This window comes from Panthera onca, chromosome B4 (assembly GCF_046562875.1).
Source record: "Panthera onca isolate mPanOnc1 chromosome B4, mPanOnc1 haplotype 2, whole genome shotgun sequence".
Taxonomy (NCBI): domain Eukaryota; kingdom Metazoa; phylum Chordata; class Mammalia; order Carnivora; family Felidae; genus Panthera; species Panthera onca.
This window is the reverse complement of record NC_138345.1, coordinates 131,467,631-131,483,593: the sequence shown is the minus strand read 5'-3', so window position 1 is coordinate 131,483,593 and position 15,963 is coordinate 131,467,631. Positions and strand designations below refer to the sequence as shown.

General features: G+C 53.1%; 1 protein-coding gene across 2 annotated transcripts in view; it reads left to right on the top strand.

Annotated features, from left to right (window-relative positions):
* The window catches only part of TMEM184B (transmembrane protein 184B), a 49,081-nt gene that overhangs the window by 10,645 nt on the left and 22,473 nt on the right, over nt 1–15,963 (top strand). For both annotated transcript variants that reach the window (XM_060656363.3, XM_060656361.3), the window contains 2 exons: nt 13,872–14,120; nt 15,591–15,756. In XM_060656363.3, coding sequence (XP_060512346.1) covers nt 13,929–14,120; nt 15,591–15,756 — 358 coding nt within the window. In that variant the 5' untranslated portion in view covers nt 13,872–13,928. Of the gene's footprint in view, nt 1–13,871; nt 14,121–15,590; nt 15,757–15,963 lie in introns of those variants that run through there.

The window sequence follows — 15,963 nt, the reverse complement described above, 5'->3', positions numbered from 1 at the left end:
CGTATAGTAAAATACATTAGTCTGGGCACCTGGGTGGCTCAGTCCGTTAAGCGACTGACTTTGGCTCAGGTCACGATCTCATGGTTTGTGAGTTCGAGCCCCATATCGGGCTCTGTGCTGACAGCATGGAGCCTGCTTTGGATCCTCTGTCTCCCTCTCTCTGCCCTTCCCCACCCCCTCTCTCAAAAATAAATACACATTTAAAATAAAGAAAGAAAATACACTAGTCTTAGACCTGTAGCACAATGAGTTTTTACGTCTGTAAGTACCCATATAAACCATGTGCAGATCAAAGTTGCAGAACATTCCCAGAGCCCAGAAGCCTCCCAGGGCTTCCTCCCAAGGTAACCACTACTCACACCTCACCGCTAGTGACTCGCTTTGCCTGGCTTTGACTTTTCCAGAAATGGAATCTCATAGAAATACTCTGAGATTCGTCCAGATTGTGACCAGCAGTCCTGTGTTCTTTTTGCCTGCTGTGTGGGGGCCCACCGTTTGAAATTATCACCATTTAGCTATCCACTCCCCTGAGGATGGGCACTGGGCTTGTGTCCCACCTCTTGCTGTGTGCACAGGGCTGCAGTGAAGGTTCTTGTTCTTGTCTGCGGGACACGTGCACTGGTCGGGTGAACCCCCGGGAGGAACGCTGGCTCCCCCAACTGGGCACGAATCTGCAGGAGTGAAATTCAGGTTGGGATTTCTCACGGAGACACCTGGGGCAGGAGCCGGGTTCCTTGCTCAAGGCACCTCCCGGGTCAGGGCAGGTTCAGGGGTCTTGCTTGGACAAGCCTGCTCACACGGGGCAGTAGGACAGTTGAGGTTCGTGTGTGTGTGTGTGTGTGTGTGTGTGTGTGTGTGTGTGTGTGTGCGCGTGCGGTGCTGAATGGGGTTTAGCTGGCTGGAAAGGTGGTCACACTTAAGGGGACATAGAGTCAGGCTAAAGAGGCAGAGCTCTGGCCCGTCTGTTCGCTGTTTGGGAGAAAACTAGAGTGATCCAGATCTGACCTGGTATGTATTAAACAACAATAACAACAACTTAATTACAAGGCCGAATGAAATCAGCCCTTGCTGACGAATTTTGGATGGCCTTGTTCGCTTAGATTTCTGCTCCACACGAAGGATAGCACATGATTGGAGGATTTTTCTCTCGTGGTTGGGGGGTTCGTGGGAGCTTGGCCCCGGGAGAAGGGGGAGAGACGAGGAGCCATTGGAGTGGCCTGGCTTGTGGGTGTTGATGAAAGGGAGTGGGGCTGAGAGGGGACCCTGCCCCCTCGTGAGGGCACGTGACCCTCTTCCCAAAGGCTGCCCAGACAGAATTGGCCAGCTCCGGCGCTCCGTTCCTCTAATCCCCTCTGGTGAAGGGCCAGGCTGCGGCCTGCTGACCTGCTCTGATGTGGGTCAGCCTCCCCCCCAGAAGGCAGCCTCCCCAACGCCCCGGAAGTTCACAGAGCCAAACGGCCCCAGGAGGCAGGAGGGCTGTTGTCACTGGCAGGTGTTAGAATGGGGGCAGAGTGGCCAGTTCAGATTAGCAATTCCTAAGTTCTACTAGTGAGCTAAGATGGAATGTTTCATATATATATATATATATCATATATATATATATATGATATATATATGATTATATATACATATGATTATATATACGTTTATAAGTATATAGGGGCGCCTGGGTGGCTCAGTCGGTTGAGCGTCCGACTTCGGCTCAGGTCATGATCTCACACTCCGTGAGTTCGAGCCCCACGTCGGGCTCTGTGCTGACAGCTCAGAGCCTGGAGCCCGCTTCAGATTCTGTGTCTCCCCCCTCTCTCTGCCCCTCCCCTGCTCATGCTCTCTCTCTGTCTCAAAAATAAATAAAAATATTTAAAAAATTAAAAAATATATGTATATTTTTTGTTTTTTTGTTTTTAATTTGAGAGAGGGAGAGGGGCAGATGAAGAGAGAGAATCTTAAGCAGGCTCCATGCTGAGCTTCCAACATGGGGCTCAACCCCACAACCCTGGGATCGTGACCTGAGCCTAAATCAAGAGTCAGACTGAGCAATGCAGGTTCCCCTACATACATACATACATACATACATATACATACATACATATACATACATATACATATACATATATATACACATATATATATGTGCGTGTGTGTGTGTATAATATATATAAACATAATATATATAAACTTTATATATATATATTATATATATATAAAGTTTATTCTGAGTGAGAGCAAGTTTGTGCAAGGAGTGGGGAAGGAGGGACAGGGAGAGAGAGAGAGAGAGAGAGAGAGAGAGAGAGAGAATCCCAAGCAGGCTCCTTGCTGACAGCAGAGAGCCCGATGTGGGGCTCCACATGAACCACGAGATCATGACCTGAGCCGAGCCAGATGCGCAACTGACTGACCCACCCAGGTGCCCCTCCATATATATATTTTTTATTTTATTTGTTTATTAAAAGAATTTTTTTAATGTTTATTTTTGAGGGAGAGAGAGCGAGACAGTGTGAACAGGGGAGGGGCAGAGAGAGGGGGAGACATGAATCCAAAGCAGGCCCCAGGCTCTGAGTTGTCAGTGCAGAGGCCCACACGTGGGGGCTCGAACCCACGAACCGTGAGATCACGGTGTGAGCCGAGGTCGGATGCTTAACCGACTGAGCCAGCCAGGAGCCCCACCCCTATATATTTTTAAAAATGAAATATATTCGGCAAAAATCCCTCTCCCAGGCTGTGTTAACATCCTGGGGACGAGCGTGTGAGCAGGTTGCCAGCTTAGCTTGGCCTGTGGGTGTGTGTGGCAACTGCCCGGATGAGCGCTTCACGGCTGCAGCTCCGAAGGGCTTGGGTCTGAACCTAACGAACAAAAATGCGATCTCAGGAGGTTTAAAACAGAGCAAACAATCAGAGACAGGAGGACAAGCCTGGGCGTCAGAGACTGCCGGGCATGTGAACCCCCAGCCTGACCGCAGGATAAAGCGGCTCTCAAATAGGAGAGTCCTTGTAAGAGACAACATGATACAGGGCCAGACCCAGCGCTGAGGGCTTTCCTGTATTAACCTGTTTGCTCCTCACGGCTCTCTCTGAGGCGGGGGTGACTGCAAGCCCATTTCACAGCTGAGGAAGCTGAAGCAAGGACGCAGAGCTAGTAAGTGGCAGGGCTGGGGCTCAGGTCCAAGTGGCCTGAGTGCAGAGCCCACAGCTCACTGATGGCACTTGGAAATCTGTGGATCTGATGGTGCGGCAAGGGCAGCGTCTGCAGCCCTTTAGCCGGAAGCTGTGGGCAAACCGCCTTGCCCCACTCCCCCCACCCCACCCCACCCCGAGCCTTTGTTTCCTCATCTGTAAACCGGGTGCATTACTTTCCTAAGGCTTCTGCAAGAGAATGCCAGAGACTTAGTGACTTAAGATACGAATTTATCATCCTGCAGTTTTGAGGTCAGAAGTCCAAAATGTATTTCACTGAGCCCACATCAAGGTGCCGGCACAGCCACGTTCCTTCGGGAGACTCTGTTTCCTTGCCTCCTCAAACTTCTAGAGGCCACTTGCGTTCTTTGGCTCATGGCCCCTTCCTCTATCCTCAAAGCCAGTAGCCTGGCACCTCCCAGTCTGTCCGCTCTGCGTCCACTGTCACACTGTGTCCTTCACACCCTCAGCCTCCTGCCTCCTTCTTGTAAGGGCCCTCGTGGATTATATCCCGCCTCCGCAGATAATCCAGGAGAATCTCAGGGTCCTTAATTTAGTCACACCTGCCGAGTCCCTTTTGCTGCGTGAGGCAACATATTCCCAGGCTCAGGGGTTTGAGATGTGACATCTCGGGGCGGGGGCGGGGGGGCATTATTCGGTCTTCGGCACAGGAAGTCTGGGGGTGGGGGAGTATTGAAATACTCTGAGATGGTGAGGTGTTCTCTGAAATCCCTAACTCCCAAGGCAGGTGACTGACCTCACACACAGCTTTGTAGCTTTTCTGGAAGAGGTGGGTATCTTCAGGAGGGAGTTAGCCAGAAGATGTCTTGCTCAGAGAAGGATGGGGGTAGGGGCTGTATCAGGGGAAGTGAGCATCTGTAGCCCTCTGGGTGGTTTCCTAAGCAGGCTCCACGCTCAGCTCCGGGGTGGGGGTGGGGGGCTCGATCCCACGACACTGGGATCATGACCTGAGTTGAAATCAAGAGTCAGGGGGCTCGGGGCACCTGGGTGGCTCAGTCGGTTAAGCGTCCGACTTCGGCTCGGGTCACGATGTCACGGTTTGTGCGTTCGAGCCCCGCGTCGGGCTCTGTGCGGACAGCTCGGAGCCTGGCGCCTGCTTCGGATTCTGTGTCTCCCTCTCTCTCTGCCCCTCCCCTGCTCACGCTCTGTCTCTCTCTGTCTCTCAATAAATAAACGTTAAAAAAAATAAAAAGAGTCAGGGGGCTCGATCCCATGACCCTGGGGTCACGACCTGAGTCGAAATCAAGAGTCGGACGCTTAACTGACTGGCGTCCCGAGGCCTGGCTTTCTGACCCACAAGGTGAGTTCCGTCCAGCCCTGTGGCTTGGTGACACGTCCCCCCCCCACCCCGCCCGCGGGGCTCTGCTTTCTAGAGCCCCCTGTGGCCTCCCGGGGAACTGTACCCCCGCCTGGATGCCCCAACTACACCTCACGCAGCTGTCAGGAAGGCCTTGTCAATCTGGAGAGCCACAGGTGGTCAGTCAGGCACTGCCTGTCCCCCACCTCGCCCCCCCTCCCATCTGTAACAGGGGCTGGATGCAGAGATTCTGCCCCGGGCGTGTTCCTGACCGAGTGCCTGCCCACAAACTGTCCCATGCCTCTGTTCATGTTGTTTCCTCTGCCCCCTAAGCAATCGGTCAGTAAGTACTCTGCCAGCATGGCACACGGTCCCTGCCCTCACGGAGCCCAACTCACAGGATGTTAAGGGAACAGATTAGAGCAAACTCCAATAGGTCATAGAAGGCGATACCTGTCGAGGCTGGCGGGGACAAAGATCCGTGGGTGGGAGCAAGAATGCTCCACGCCCCAGGGCTGGGCATGGTGGTGATGGAGGGCATCACAGACGTTCAGAGCTGGAACGAGCTGCGGAGGGCAAACGCCCATTCACTTGTTCCCTTATCCATCCCAAGCGTGGGAAGTGTGAACTGCGTCCAGGCCCTGAGACCGCTGCCAGGTCACGATTACACGTAAGACATGACCTCTGAGCTCCTGGAGGTTGCAGGTCAGCTGGGGAGAAGACAGGCAAGAGTAAACCACCCAACGGAGGCTCCTCGGTCAGTATTCCTGCCCCAGGGGACTTCTAGCCTCATTTGATTGGGAGCTTCCTTTTTCTAGAAGCAACCGGAACATCGCTAGATTGTTCCAGTTGTAAAAACATCTCCATCTCAGCAGACCCCATCTTTTGCTGCTGCCACCAGGTGGACTGGGGGTGTCTCCTGTTGGACCTCATCGAACACGTCCCTTTGCCCTGGTTGGCGGGGCCTCTCCACTTTGGAAGATGGGTGTGGGACAGCGTGATGTAGCCTTCATCCGCTGCCCTCACCCGGCCCCGTTCCTCTCTCCAGCCAAAGGTCCAGGTCCTTCAGCCAATCTCTGGAGGTGGGGAGGGGCCTCTCCAAGGTGGGGAGGGGACCAAGTGATGGAAAGCCTGTGTGGTGTGCAGCAGTCAGCTGATTCATGGATTCTTGTCTTCCACATCCCTACGATGGCGTCTGACACAATGCCAGGCTAGAGACCGATGACCCAGGCGTGGGGAGACAAGAAGTGTCCCCGCTGACCTTTTAGTGCCATGGAGCGAGCGCAGTGTGGCTCAGCAGGCACGGGCCGGCCCTCAGGTGAGGCCGTGATGCTTAGGATGGCTTGTGAGCGAAGAGGCAGCTCTCCTTAAGAGGACCAGGGCAGAGTGGAAGGCAAGTTGGCACAGAGGCTCAGGCCATGTGTGTGTGGGGACCCTAAGGGAGGAGGCGGGGGGGGGGGGGTGGGGGCGAGGCTGGGACTCGGCTGCCAGGGGCCCCGGGCCTCTCTGCAAAGGAGTCGGGACTGCAGCCCGCCCACGTCACATCCCGACTCGTTCTCAAAGGACCTCAGGTCAGGAGGAGGGACATGGTCACGTTTGAAAATAAGGGAAGAAGTAGACCACGCTGATTCCTGCTTCATCGAACCTCAGCCTCCCTGCAGCTCTGGAGGGCAGCCCAGGCCCCCACCTTTCTGGAATCCAGAACACTCAAAATCCCAAAGGTTCTTCTAAGTCTGCGGCAAACTAATTTTGTGGCAAAAATCTGACCTGAATTGATGTGAGACTAATTATGGTCTTTAAAAATATCTCCTGTTTCTCTATGGAAATACTATGTGTTTGATTTTTGGGTGCTGCCCACACCCCTCTGGGGTGTCATTCTATGCACACCATATCCAGCACTGTAATCCTTTCTAAATCTGAAAAAACTCTGAATTCCTAAACTCTTTGGGCCCAGGGGCCCCGGCCACAGCATGGTGCACCCAGGAGACAGGTTCAGAGACACCCAGGCACTTGCCCAGTCACAGCTGGGTGGTGGCTCCGGGATTCCAGCTGTTTCCCTGACTCAGAGCCTAGGACAAAGTACAGACCGTGGCCTGGCTTCTTCACAGCCTGGGGGTTGCGTGTCGGTGCGAGGACGCAGGTGTGGAGCGACCTGGCCGGCAGGTGGCTGCTGGGAGAAAGGCGGGCCCAAGCCTCGACTTTGCTTTGTGTCTGACTCAGCCTGGGATGGAGGGAACAGGTGCGACCCCAGGAGAGGCCTGAGGACAGGGAAGCAGAGGCATCGGGGAGGAGAGGGAGCCCTGTCAGCAACTGGCTACACTTCTCCGATTCACGCATCCCTGTCGGTAGAAAACTTTCTGGTTCTGGATCTGCACCCCCAGCGTATGCATATTGCTACATACATGTATTGCCTCGCTGTGAGACCATGTACATCATAAAACCTCCACCAAAAATAGGAACCAAAGCAGGAGCTAAAGATGGGATACTTAAAAAAAAAAAAAAATTTTTTTTTTTTTTTTTTTTTTTTGGTGGTACAAAAACCTTCTGGCTTCGTGTGCTTGATTATTTCTGGAACGTGTGCTTTAATGCTCTGTGAGAGAACAGTTGGAAGGTCTGGCTCTGCGTTCAGTTTGTTTAGATGTTTGGTTTTAATGGCTGCCCTCTCCGAAAAAGATCCCTGCCTGAGACATGTAGCTGTACACAGAGGAAACGCATCACTGGCTTTCTTTCTAAATTGGGTTACTCATTTTTCCATCCTGTCCACTGCGTATGCGGAGGATTTGTTGAGATTTGGCTGGTACATTTCCATCCTTCCTGATGCCAATCAGATGTTTTTGTAAACTAAATGGAAGGTATTTTATTTTAAAGTTCTTAACACATGAGTCCAAAACCCAGTCCAGTGCTTTGGAAATTTTTCAACAGATTAGAAAATTCTGTTACGTAGGTTTTTAGGAGTTCAGGTCTGAGAGTTTTCTAAGTTACAGACTTACATTGTTTTCAGTAACAAATCTCTATGGCAGCGGGAACATTCCCCACATTTCCGAATATCCTTTTCCAGAAGGCTCCGCCAGCCTAGGTTGCTTCTGAAAGAGTAGTTCTTCTCCCATTTGTTGTGATAACACGCCTTTCCCACAAAGGGACGTGTTAAACATGCTTAATTTTTTTTTTTCAACGTTTATTTATTTTTGGGACAGAGAGAGACAGAGCATGAACGGGGGAGGGGCAGAGAGAGAGGGAGACACAGAATCGGAAACAGGCTCCAGGCTCTGAGCCGTCAGCACAGAGCCCGACGCGGGGCTCGAACTCACGGACCGTGAGATCGTGACCTGAGCTGAAGTCGGACGCCCAACCGACCAAGCCACCCAGGCGCCCCCAGCCTAGGTTGCTTCTGAAAGAGTAGTTCTCCCATTTGTTGTGATAACACGCCTTTCCCACAAAGGGACGTGTTAAACATGCTTAAAGATGGTTCGGAAACTTAACTGGGAAGCATATTCCTGATAGCCCGTGGTCACAGAGAAAGAAGGGCAAATATGGAAATTTTTTTTGTGAACGAAAGAGGTGTTGAAGTAGGTGGTTGGGTCTTTTTGATTGCTTTTCTACAAGATAACCAGTAAATCTCTGAAACAGATGATTTCCTGAGTCACTGCCCATCTCATTACAAATTTTGTGGAAAATTCTGTCCTACTGTCTACAGCGTTTTATTGTGGAAAATTTCAAACACACAGAAGTAGACCAAATGATACAATGAATTTCTGCCTGTCAGTCCCTGCGCTTCAACAGTAAGGAATGTCCTGCCGTCTCGTTGCCTCTATCCCTCTCCCCCTTAAAAAAATTGTTTTTAACGTTTACTTATTTTTTAGAGATAGAGACAGAGCATGAGCAGGGGAGGAGGAGGAGGAGGAGGAAGAGAGAGAGAGAGAGAGAGAGAGAGAGAACAGACTCTGAAGCAGCCTCCAGGCTCTGAGCTGTCAGCACAGAGCCTGACGTGGGGCTCAAACTCACTCACGAACCGCGAGATCATGACTTGAGCCGAAGTCAGATGCTTAACCGACCGAGCCACCCAGATGCCTCTATCCCTCTCCTCCATTTAAAGAGCGAATCCCAGAAGTCCTGTCATTTTTTACCCCTTAATAATTCAGTATGTCTGTCTTCTTGATAAAGACTTTTTAAAACACTTGTTTTATTTTGAAATAATTATAGGCTCACAGGAAGTTGCAAAAAATAGTATTCAGAGTACCCCGTGTCCTTCTTCTCTCAGTGGTGACATCTTGAATTGCTGTAGGACGGTGTCAGAACCAGAAGTGGACATCAGTACGGTACTATTAACTATACCACAGATCTCAGTCAGTTTTCACTGTTCGTGTGTGTGTGTGTGCGTGTGTGTGTAGCCCTGTACAGTTTTATCACCTGCAGACTCATGTAGCCACCAGCACTGTCAAGGTAGAAGGGATCTCGTCACCCGCAGGGAGGTTCCTGTGCTGCCCTCTATTTGTGCACACACCTTCCTGATCTGTTCTGCATCTTTATAGATTTGCCATTTCGAGAGTGTTCTATAGAACGGATCTAGACAGGATGTGACCTTTTGTGGTTGGCTGTTTTCACGAAACAGAATGCCCTTGAGCTCCATCCAGATTTCTGCCTGTATCAGTAGTTTGTTGCTTTTTATTGCCGAGTAGTATTCCATGGTCTGGACGTACTGGAGTTTAACCTTTTGCCTGTTGAGGGGTATTTTGATTGTTTCCAGGTTTTGGCAATTACAGACACAGCTGCTGCAAACCTAAGTGTGTAGGGTTTTGTGCGAGCATATGGTTTCACTTCTGTAGGAGAAACATCCAAGAGTGATCATTGGGTTGTCTGGTAAATTGCATGTTAGTTTTATAAGAAACTAACTGGTTTCCAGAGTGGCTCTACCATTTTATATTCCTAACAGGAATGTATGTAAGAACGAGTTTCTTCCTCATCCTTGCCAGTGATGTTGTCTCTGTTTTGTATTAATGTGTGTGTAGTGATATCTTGTGGTTTCAGTTTGCATTTCCCTAATTGCTAACGATGTTGAACAGCTGTTTATGTGTTTATTGTCCATGTATCCTTTTTTAAAAAGTTTATTTATTCTGAGAGAGACAAAGACAGCACAAGTGGGGAATGGGCAGAGAGGGAGATAGAGGGAGAGGGAGAGGGAGAGGGGGAGAGAGAGAGAGAGAGAGAGAGAGAGAGAGAGAGAGAGAATCCCAAGCAGTCTCCTTGCTCCCAGCACAAAGCCCACAAAGCTGCAAGATCATGACCTGAGCCAAAACCAAGAGTTGGATGCTCAACCGACTGAACCACCTGGGCGCCCCTCCATGTATCCTTCTTGAGTGAAATGTCCATTCATACCTTTTGCCCATTTTCTGATGTCTGTCTGTCTGTTTGTTTGTTTTACTGTTGAGCTTGAACATTCTTGCTGTATTCTAGATGCTTGCCATTTGCTAGATATGTATCTTCTAAAAATTTATAGCCTTGCATTTTAGATTTAAATCTGTGATCTATTTTGAATTAATTTTTGTACATGGTATAAAGGCTTAGGTTAGGGTTCATTCTTTTTTTTTTTTGCCTCTGGATGTCCAGTTGTTCAGTTCTGTTTATTGAAAAGACGATTCTTCTCCCAGTGATGAGGATGTTTTTGTACCTGCCCTCCACGATCTCACCTAAGAACGATCTCACCTAAGAATTCCTGTGTGTTACCTATTTCAAAGATATCTTTTCTTCATTGGTTTGTTAGCCTCAGGACCTAACAAAGTCCACACATTGTATTTAATTGTATCTTGAGTCTCTATTCTGTAATAGCCCCTCAAGCACCTTTGAGTATAAGCCACCGATTTGTTGGCGAAACCAAATCATCTGACCTATAGACTGTCCTGTAGTCTGGATTTGCCGGCTGCTTCCTCGTGATATCATTTAGTCTGTCCCACTACCCTCTGTATTTCCTAGATACTGGTCGTAGTTCTAGAGGCTTGTGTCAATCCCATTTCACTTTTGGGTAAGGGTCCTTCTTGGGTGGTGCTCTGTGCTCCCTGTGCATCCCATCAGGAAGCTGGAAACTTCTCACTGCCCCGTTTCGGGGATGCTGATCTTGACTGTGGGTTCAGAGTTGGACTTCCTCCAGCTGCCTGGTGCATCCCTTATCAAGTTCTCCATCAGCCAGGGGCTTTATCATCCATTGATGACCCATGTCTATGTCTAGTATTTGTTTTCGCAGTTGCAAAATGGTCCTTTTTATTCCGTTATTCTGTCTCTCTTTATTAATGGGCCTGCTCTAGAGTAGGACACACCCTTAGCATTCGTGTAGTTACCCTGAAGTATTGTGCATAGGGAAACTGAGGTTCTTAGAGATGAAGTCACTTGTCCACACTAGCCGATGGTGGAGTCTGGCAGGAATCCTGTTGGGTGACCTCAAAGCTGAAGCTTGGCTGTGCTCCTTAAACACTCTGCCCCACAGTCCCAGCCACTCGGAAGCCTTTCCTGACCCTCTCCCCCCCAGCCTTAGGCCGAGGCAGGTGACGCTGCCCGAGTGTTTACTTCAGAGCTGCTGTGAGAAAAAACACGAGGCGATGCTTGGGAAGATGATTTGTAAACCACGAGCGCTGCCTGGCGTCAAGGAGGTGGCTGGGAAACCCGGAAGCGCGGCGAGCACGCCGGGCCGGAGAGCCCTGCCAGCATCGGCTGCCCCTTCCTGCCAGGAGGGTCTCGGGCCTGCTGGGAAGGGGCCGTGTCCCAGAAGGAGGCTCTGGAGCCGAGGGGGCTGCTCACGCGGAGCCCCCACCTCCGAAGGCGCGGGGACCACAACGTATACATAGGACCTGGGTTTGAGTCCTGGCCCTGACGTTGGGGCGAGTCCCCCACCCTGCTGAGCGGATCTCCTCCTCCTGTGAACTGACTGACTGACACGGGGACTGACACGGGGAGCGTGAAAGAACTCAGCATGCTGGCATCTCTGTCTCTCTGGGGCCGGAGAGGGGGGCGCTCGAGCGGCCCTGAGCAAAGCCCCGGGAAGAAGCTGGGCCTGGGGCCTTCGCCCGGCTTGCCAGGCTCCCATAGCCGAGGAGCCGTCCTGGCGCGTGTCCCCACCCCGTGAGCAGGGTCAGCTCAGCGGTGCCCCTATGCAGGGCCTCTCAACGCTGCCTTTGGTGACGAACAAAACAGCCTTTGACCCACCCGCCCGCCCTTGCTTGGAAGCCGCAGGTTTAAGAGTATTTGCACTCCCTCCAGGCGCCTCCCCCTACCCAATTCCCTGTGTTTATTCATTTAATTTGGGATGACAGACAACGATGATGATTTACAACCCAAATCTTCTTTTTTAAAGAAGTATTTCTGGCACCGGTTTCCAATTTTGCAGCCATACTTACAGGAGCTATTCTTAGACTTGTCGCTGTTTCCTTTTCAGAGCTCGCCACTGCCACCGGTCTTTATATAGACACCTTCTCCAGTTTGGAGTTTCTTTATATAGATGCCTTCTCCACTTTTGATTTTTAATCTGGATTCATCTCTTGGTCAGTGTGTTAGAGATCACTTATTTGTGCAGGAAGACAGAAATGCAAAGGGCTCTCGTAGGGTAAAAACTCACAGCTAAGAGCAGAGGTGGCGCATACGGGGGGCAGGGTTCTGGAGACGTGGGAGAGGGGCCGGGGGCAAAGCCAGGAGCGTGCGGACACAGTAGGCAAAGAGCCTCTTCGTGCAGGGTCAGGCTGTGGGCCTGGGTGCACCCAGGGCGCCTCTGCTGCGGGGAGATGGCTGCTCCAGGGTGGCTCTGACCAGCCCGTCAGCAGCCGGCAGACCCGAAAGGGACGCCTGTCAGGGCCGCGGGGCTCCGATGCCCTTGGCCACTGCTGTGGCCAGCCTCTCGAGAGTGGCTTTACTCTTTGACAGCAGCTTTTCCTTGGGGGCACCCGGGTTAATTTTTAATGCGAAATTGTTCGTTTGTTACCAGGGGTCTTAGAGTTGCCGCTGGGAAGGGCAGCGGACGGAGATCCTGCGTGGGGTAACTGGATGGGACCCTAGAACGCCAGCCTGTGTCCCGTCCGCTCCCGTCTTTGTTTTCCCACCCAGGAGCTCCCGTTATGCCAATCCCCTCAGCTGTTTGCTTCTCCGTGAAAGCCTCAAAAATGTTTGTTTTTTTTTTTTTTGTAATAAGGACTCAAAATCAACAGGCAATAAAGTAGATGGCTTTGGTGCTGAGCTTGGTGCTGGGGACTGAATGATGGAAATGTGGTCTTGCCTCGAAGAGTGGACAGCCCCAGGAGGAGAAGCACACGAGCAAGTGACAGGGCTGCATGTTACACAGAAGCACAAAGGCATGGAAAAGGGATCGACGTCCCTGATGGGGGAAGGAGGGCGGGCAGGCATTGAGGAAGAGTGATCCAGAAAACTGGATTAAAAGAGCAGTTTGAAGGCCCACAAGGTGGGCCGCAGAGTTTCTAAAGCAGCACAGACGGATGATGAACGGGTGTCAGCCATTATTAGGGAAGTTGGGGAGAAATGGCAAAGAAAAGGCACAGCCCTTTGAAGAGATAAAGCAACAAAGTGATCTTGCTAGACTGGGAAGTGTCCAGGTGTGTTTATCGAGCGCCTGCTGTATGACCGATGCTGGAGAGTCCACCGCGAGCAGAACGCGGGCCCTGCCCTCGGGGCGCTTATGTTCTGGGGAAGGAGGCAGAAAGTTAGCAAGTACGTGAGCAAATGTACACTTTGTCAGAGGGCGTCAGGTGGGAGTGAGTGCTCTGGAGAGAGATCAAGCAAAGAGGCGAGGAGTGCCTGGGGTCGGGGAGGCGTCACCATGTGTGAGCGGGTGGCCAGGGCAGAGACCTACAGGCAGTGCAGAAGCGAGCAGTGTGGCGGAGCAGAGACAGCCGGTGCAAAGGCCCTGCGGCAGGAGCAGGCTCGGCACAGCGGAGGAGCAGCAGGAGGCCTGTGTGGTTGGAGTAGAGGGTCAGGGTGAGAATTGTAAGGAGGGGAGATGAGAGCCCTGGGGAGCCGTCGGCAGTCTTGTGGACCATTGGACAGATGGCAACTTCCACTTTGAAGGAGATGGGACCTACCGGGGAGTTTTGAGCAAGGGGCGGGAGGGGCCCAGTCTGGCTAATGGCTGAGAAGCCTCATGTGGCCGCCGTGTGTGGGGACTGGACAGTAGGGGCAAAGGCAGAAGCAGAGAGACGGCTCAGGAGTCTGTTTCATGAATCCAGGGGAGACACGGTAGGGGCTGGGACCATCGTAGTGGCCGGGTCAGGGAGACACGTGGTCAGAGTCCAGTTACATTTTGAAGGTGGACAGAAGAGACCCGGGAGATTGTTTGCAATGCTGCCACTCACCCGGGAAGGAGGCTAACAGTGCGATTTCCTCTCTTTAGGCCAGCTCCTCGCTTCCTGCAAGAGTTTCTCTCAGGGACCCCCTGCTGCCAGGCACCATGACGGTGAGGGGGGCCGCACTGGCCCCGGATCCAGTGTCGCCCACGACCGTGGCAGCCTCGCCCAGTGTCTCTGTGACCCCTGAGGGCAGCCCCACGGCCATGGAGCAGCCTGTGTTCCTGATGACAACTGCCGCGCAGGCCATCTCTGGCTTCTTCGTCTGGACGGCCCTGCTCATCACCTGCCACCAGGTACCCAGGCCGGTCAGGAGCCTTTGAGCCGGAGAGCCTCTGAAGGCCCTCTGGAAGGATCCTAAGAGGTTTTCTAGCCCAACAGAGTATGAGGCCGAGCTCTGCTGCAGTAATAAATAAGCTGAATCTGGGGGTTCCACCAGGTAGAAGTTGATTCTCGTTCATGTCCCGATCGGTGCGGCTCAGGCCCCACTGTATGGCTCCCACGTCCTGCAGCTTCACGGTGTCACCCGTCTGACAACTGGTTGTGGCTCTTCAACCGTCTCCGTCCAGAAAGGACACGCGTCACTTCTGCTCACCTTGCGTGGGGCAGAACGTGTGCGGGTTACATGTGCAGCCTGAGCTGTGGGGGGCCCTGCGTGGACACATGGACGTCAGCGGCCCCTTTGCAGATGAAAAACTTGAGACCTCGAGATGGGAGGGGGTGCTGGCCTACTCCCGCACAAGTTGGTGGCAGCACCGGGAGAGAAGCCAGGTCTCCTGTCCCCCGATACGCGCAATCCCCACAGGAGGCTGGTGTGGGCCAAGACCTGGCTCGGCCGTCCGAGGAAGGGGAAGGTTTGAAGAGGGGAGGCTGAGCCTATTCGGGTCCCCGTCCGCTCCTTCACCTACTGTCCTGGGTCCCTGTCCCTCCTCGAATGCGATGGCTTCCAAGGCAGTTGGCTCGTAGCAGATGGGGAATGTTTTGTTCTCTTCCTCCCGAGCCCAGGACTCGGCGGGGCCAAGTGTGAAGTCACGAGAGTTGGGACGGGACTCTGGCTGCTGGGACTGAGGAGGGTGGCCAGAGCAGTTGTTGGCATTTGTGTGTGGCTTCTATTTTCCCCCGCTTTCTAAAAACTGCGCTTCATTCTCCCAGCTTCCCAGCGAGGCAGGCAGCGCTGCCTCTGTGTAACAGATGGGAAAGTGAGACGCAGGATGACGTCACTGCAGCCGCTCAGCCAGAGAGCGCTTCCACCTTCCATGGAAGCGAGGGTCCCGTCTGTCCCACACACGGGGTGGACGCTGCTGCCCTGAAACCCCTGGGACCAGGCGTCAGGGAGGCCGGGGTGGAGGCGAGGAGATGTAAATATCTCCTCTGTGCCACTCGCCTGAGGTTCCCAGCCCGGCTGTGCACACGGGTCCCCAGGGAGCTTATTATGACTCTAGACTCCCCGGCCATCCTTGACTCTGATCAGTGCAGCCTTGGGCATGCTCTCACGGTCCCCGTGTCTGTGAGTCTGGCCTGGGCACCGCTGAATGCGCCCCTGCAAGCTTTATGCGCCCTCTGGTTTGATGTTCAGAACAGCCCTATGGGGAGTTTCATCATCGAGGAGGGCGCTGAGGCTCGGGGTTCAGCAATGTTCACAGAGCTGGCGAGCGGCAGAGCCGGAGGGCAGAGAGGAGGAGGAGGGTGGCGGCGGTGCTGCCATGACGGTCGGGGGGGCGGGGGGGGGGGGAGGCCTGACTGAGCCCGCCCCCTTCCGCCCCCAGATCTACATGCACCTGCGCTGCTACAGCTGCCCCAACGAGCAGCGCTACATCGTCCGCATCCTGTTCATCGTGCCCATCTACGCCTTCGACTCCTGGCTCAGCCTTCTCTTCTTCACCAACGACCAGTACTACGTGTACTTCGGCACCGTGCGGGACTGCTACGAGGGTGAGGAGGGCGTGCGGGGCGGGGCGGGCCGCACACCACCCCCCCCCCCCCCGGGCTCCCGGAAGCCCCCCTCCCTGGGTTCCTCGGGGGCCTGCCCCTTGCTTCTCTACCCACTTCAGGGCTTCCAGCCAGGCCCCAGTTGACAGGGGACAGCACAGGTCGTAGCACTCTGCCACGTGGCTCCCACAGCCCCTTTACAGGTTACCT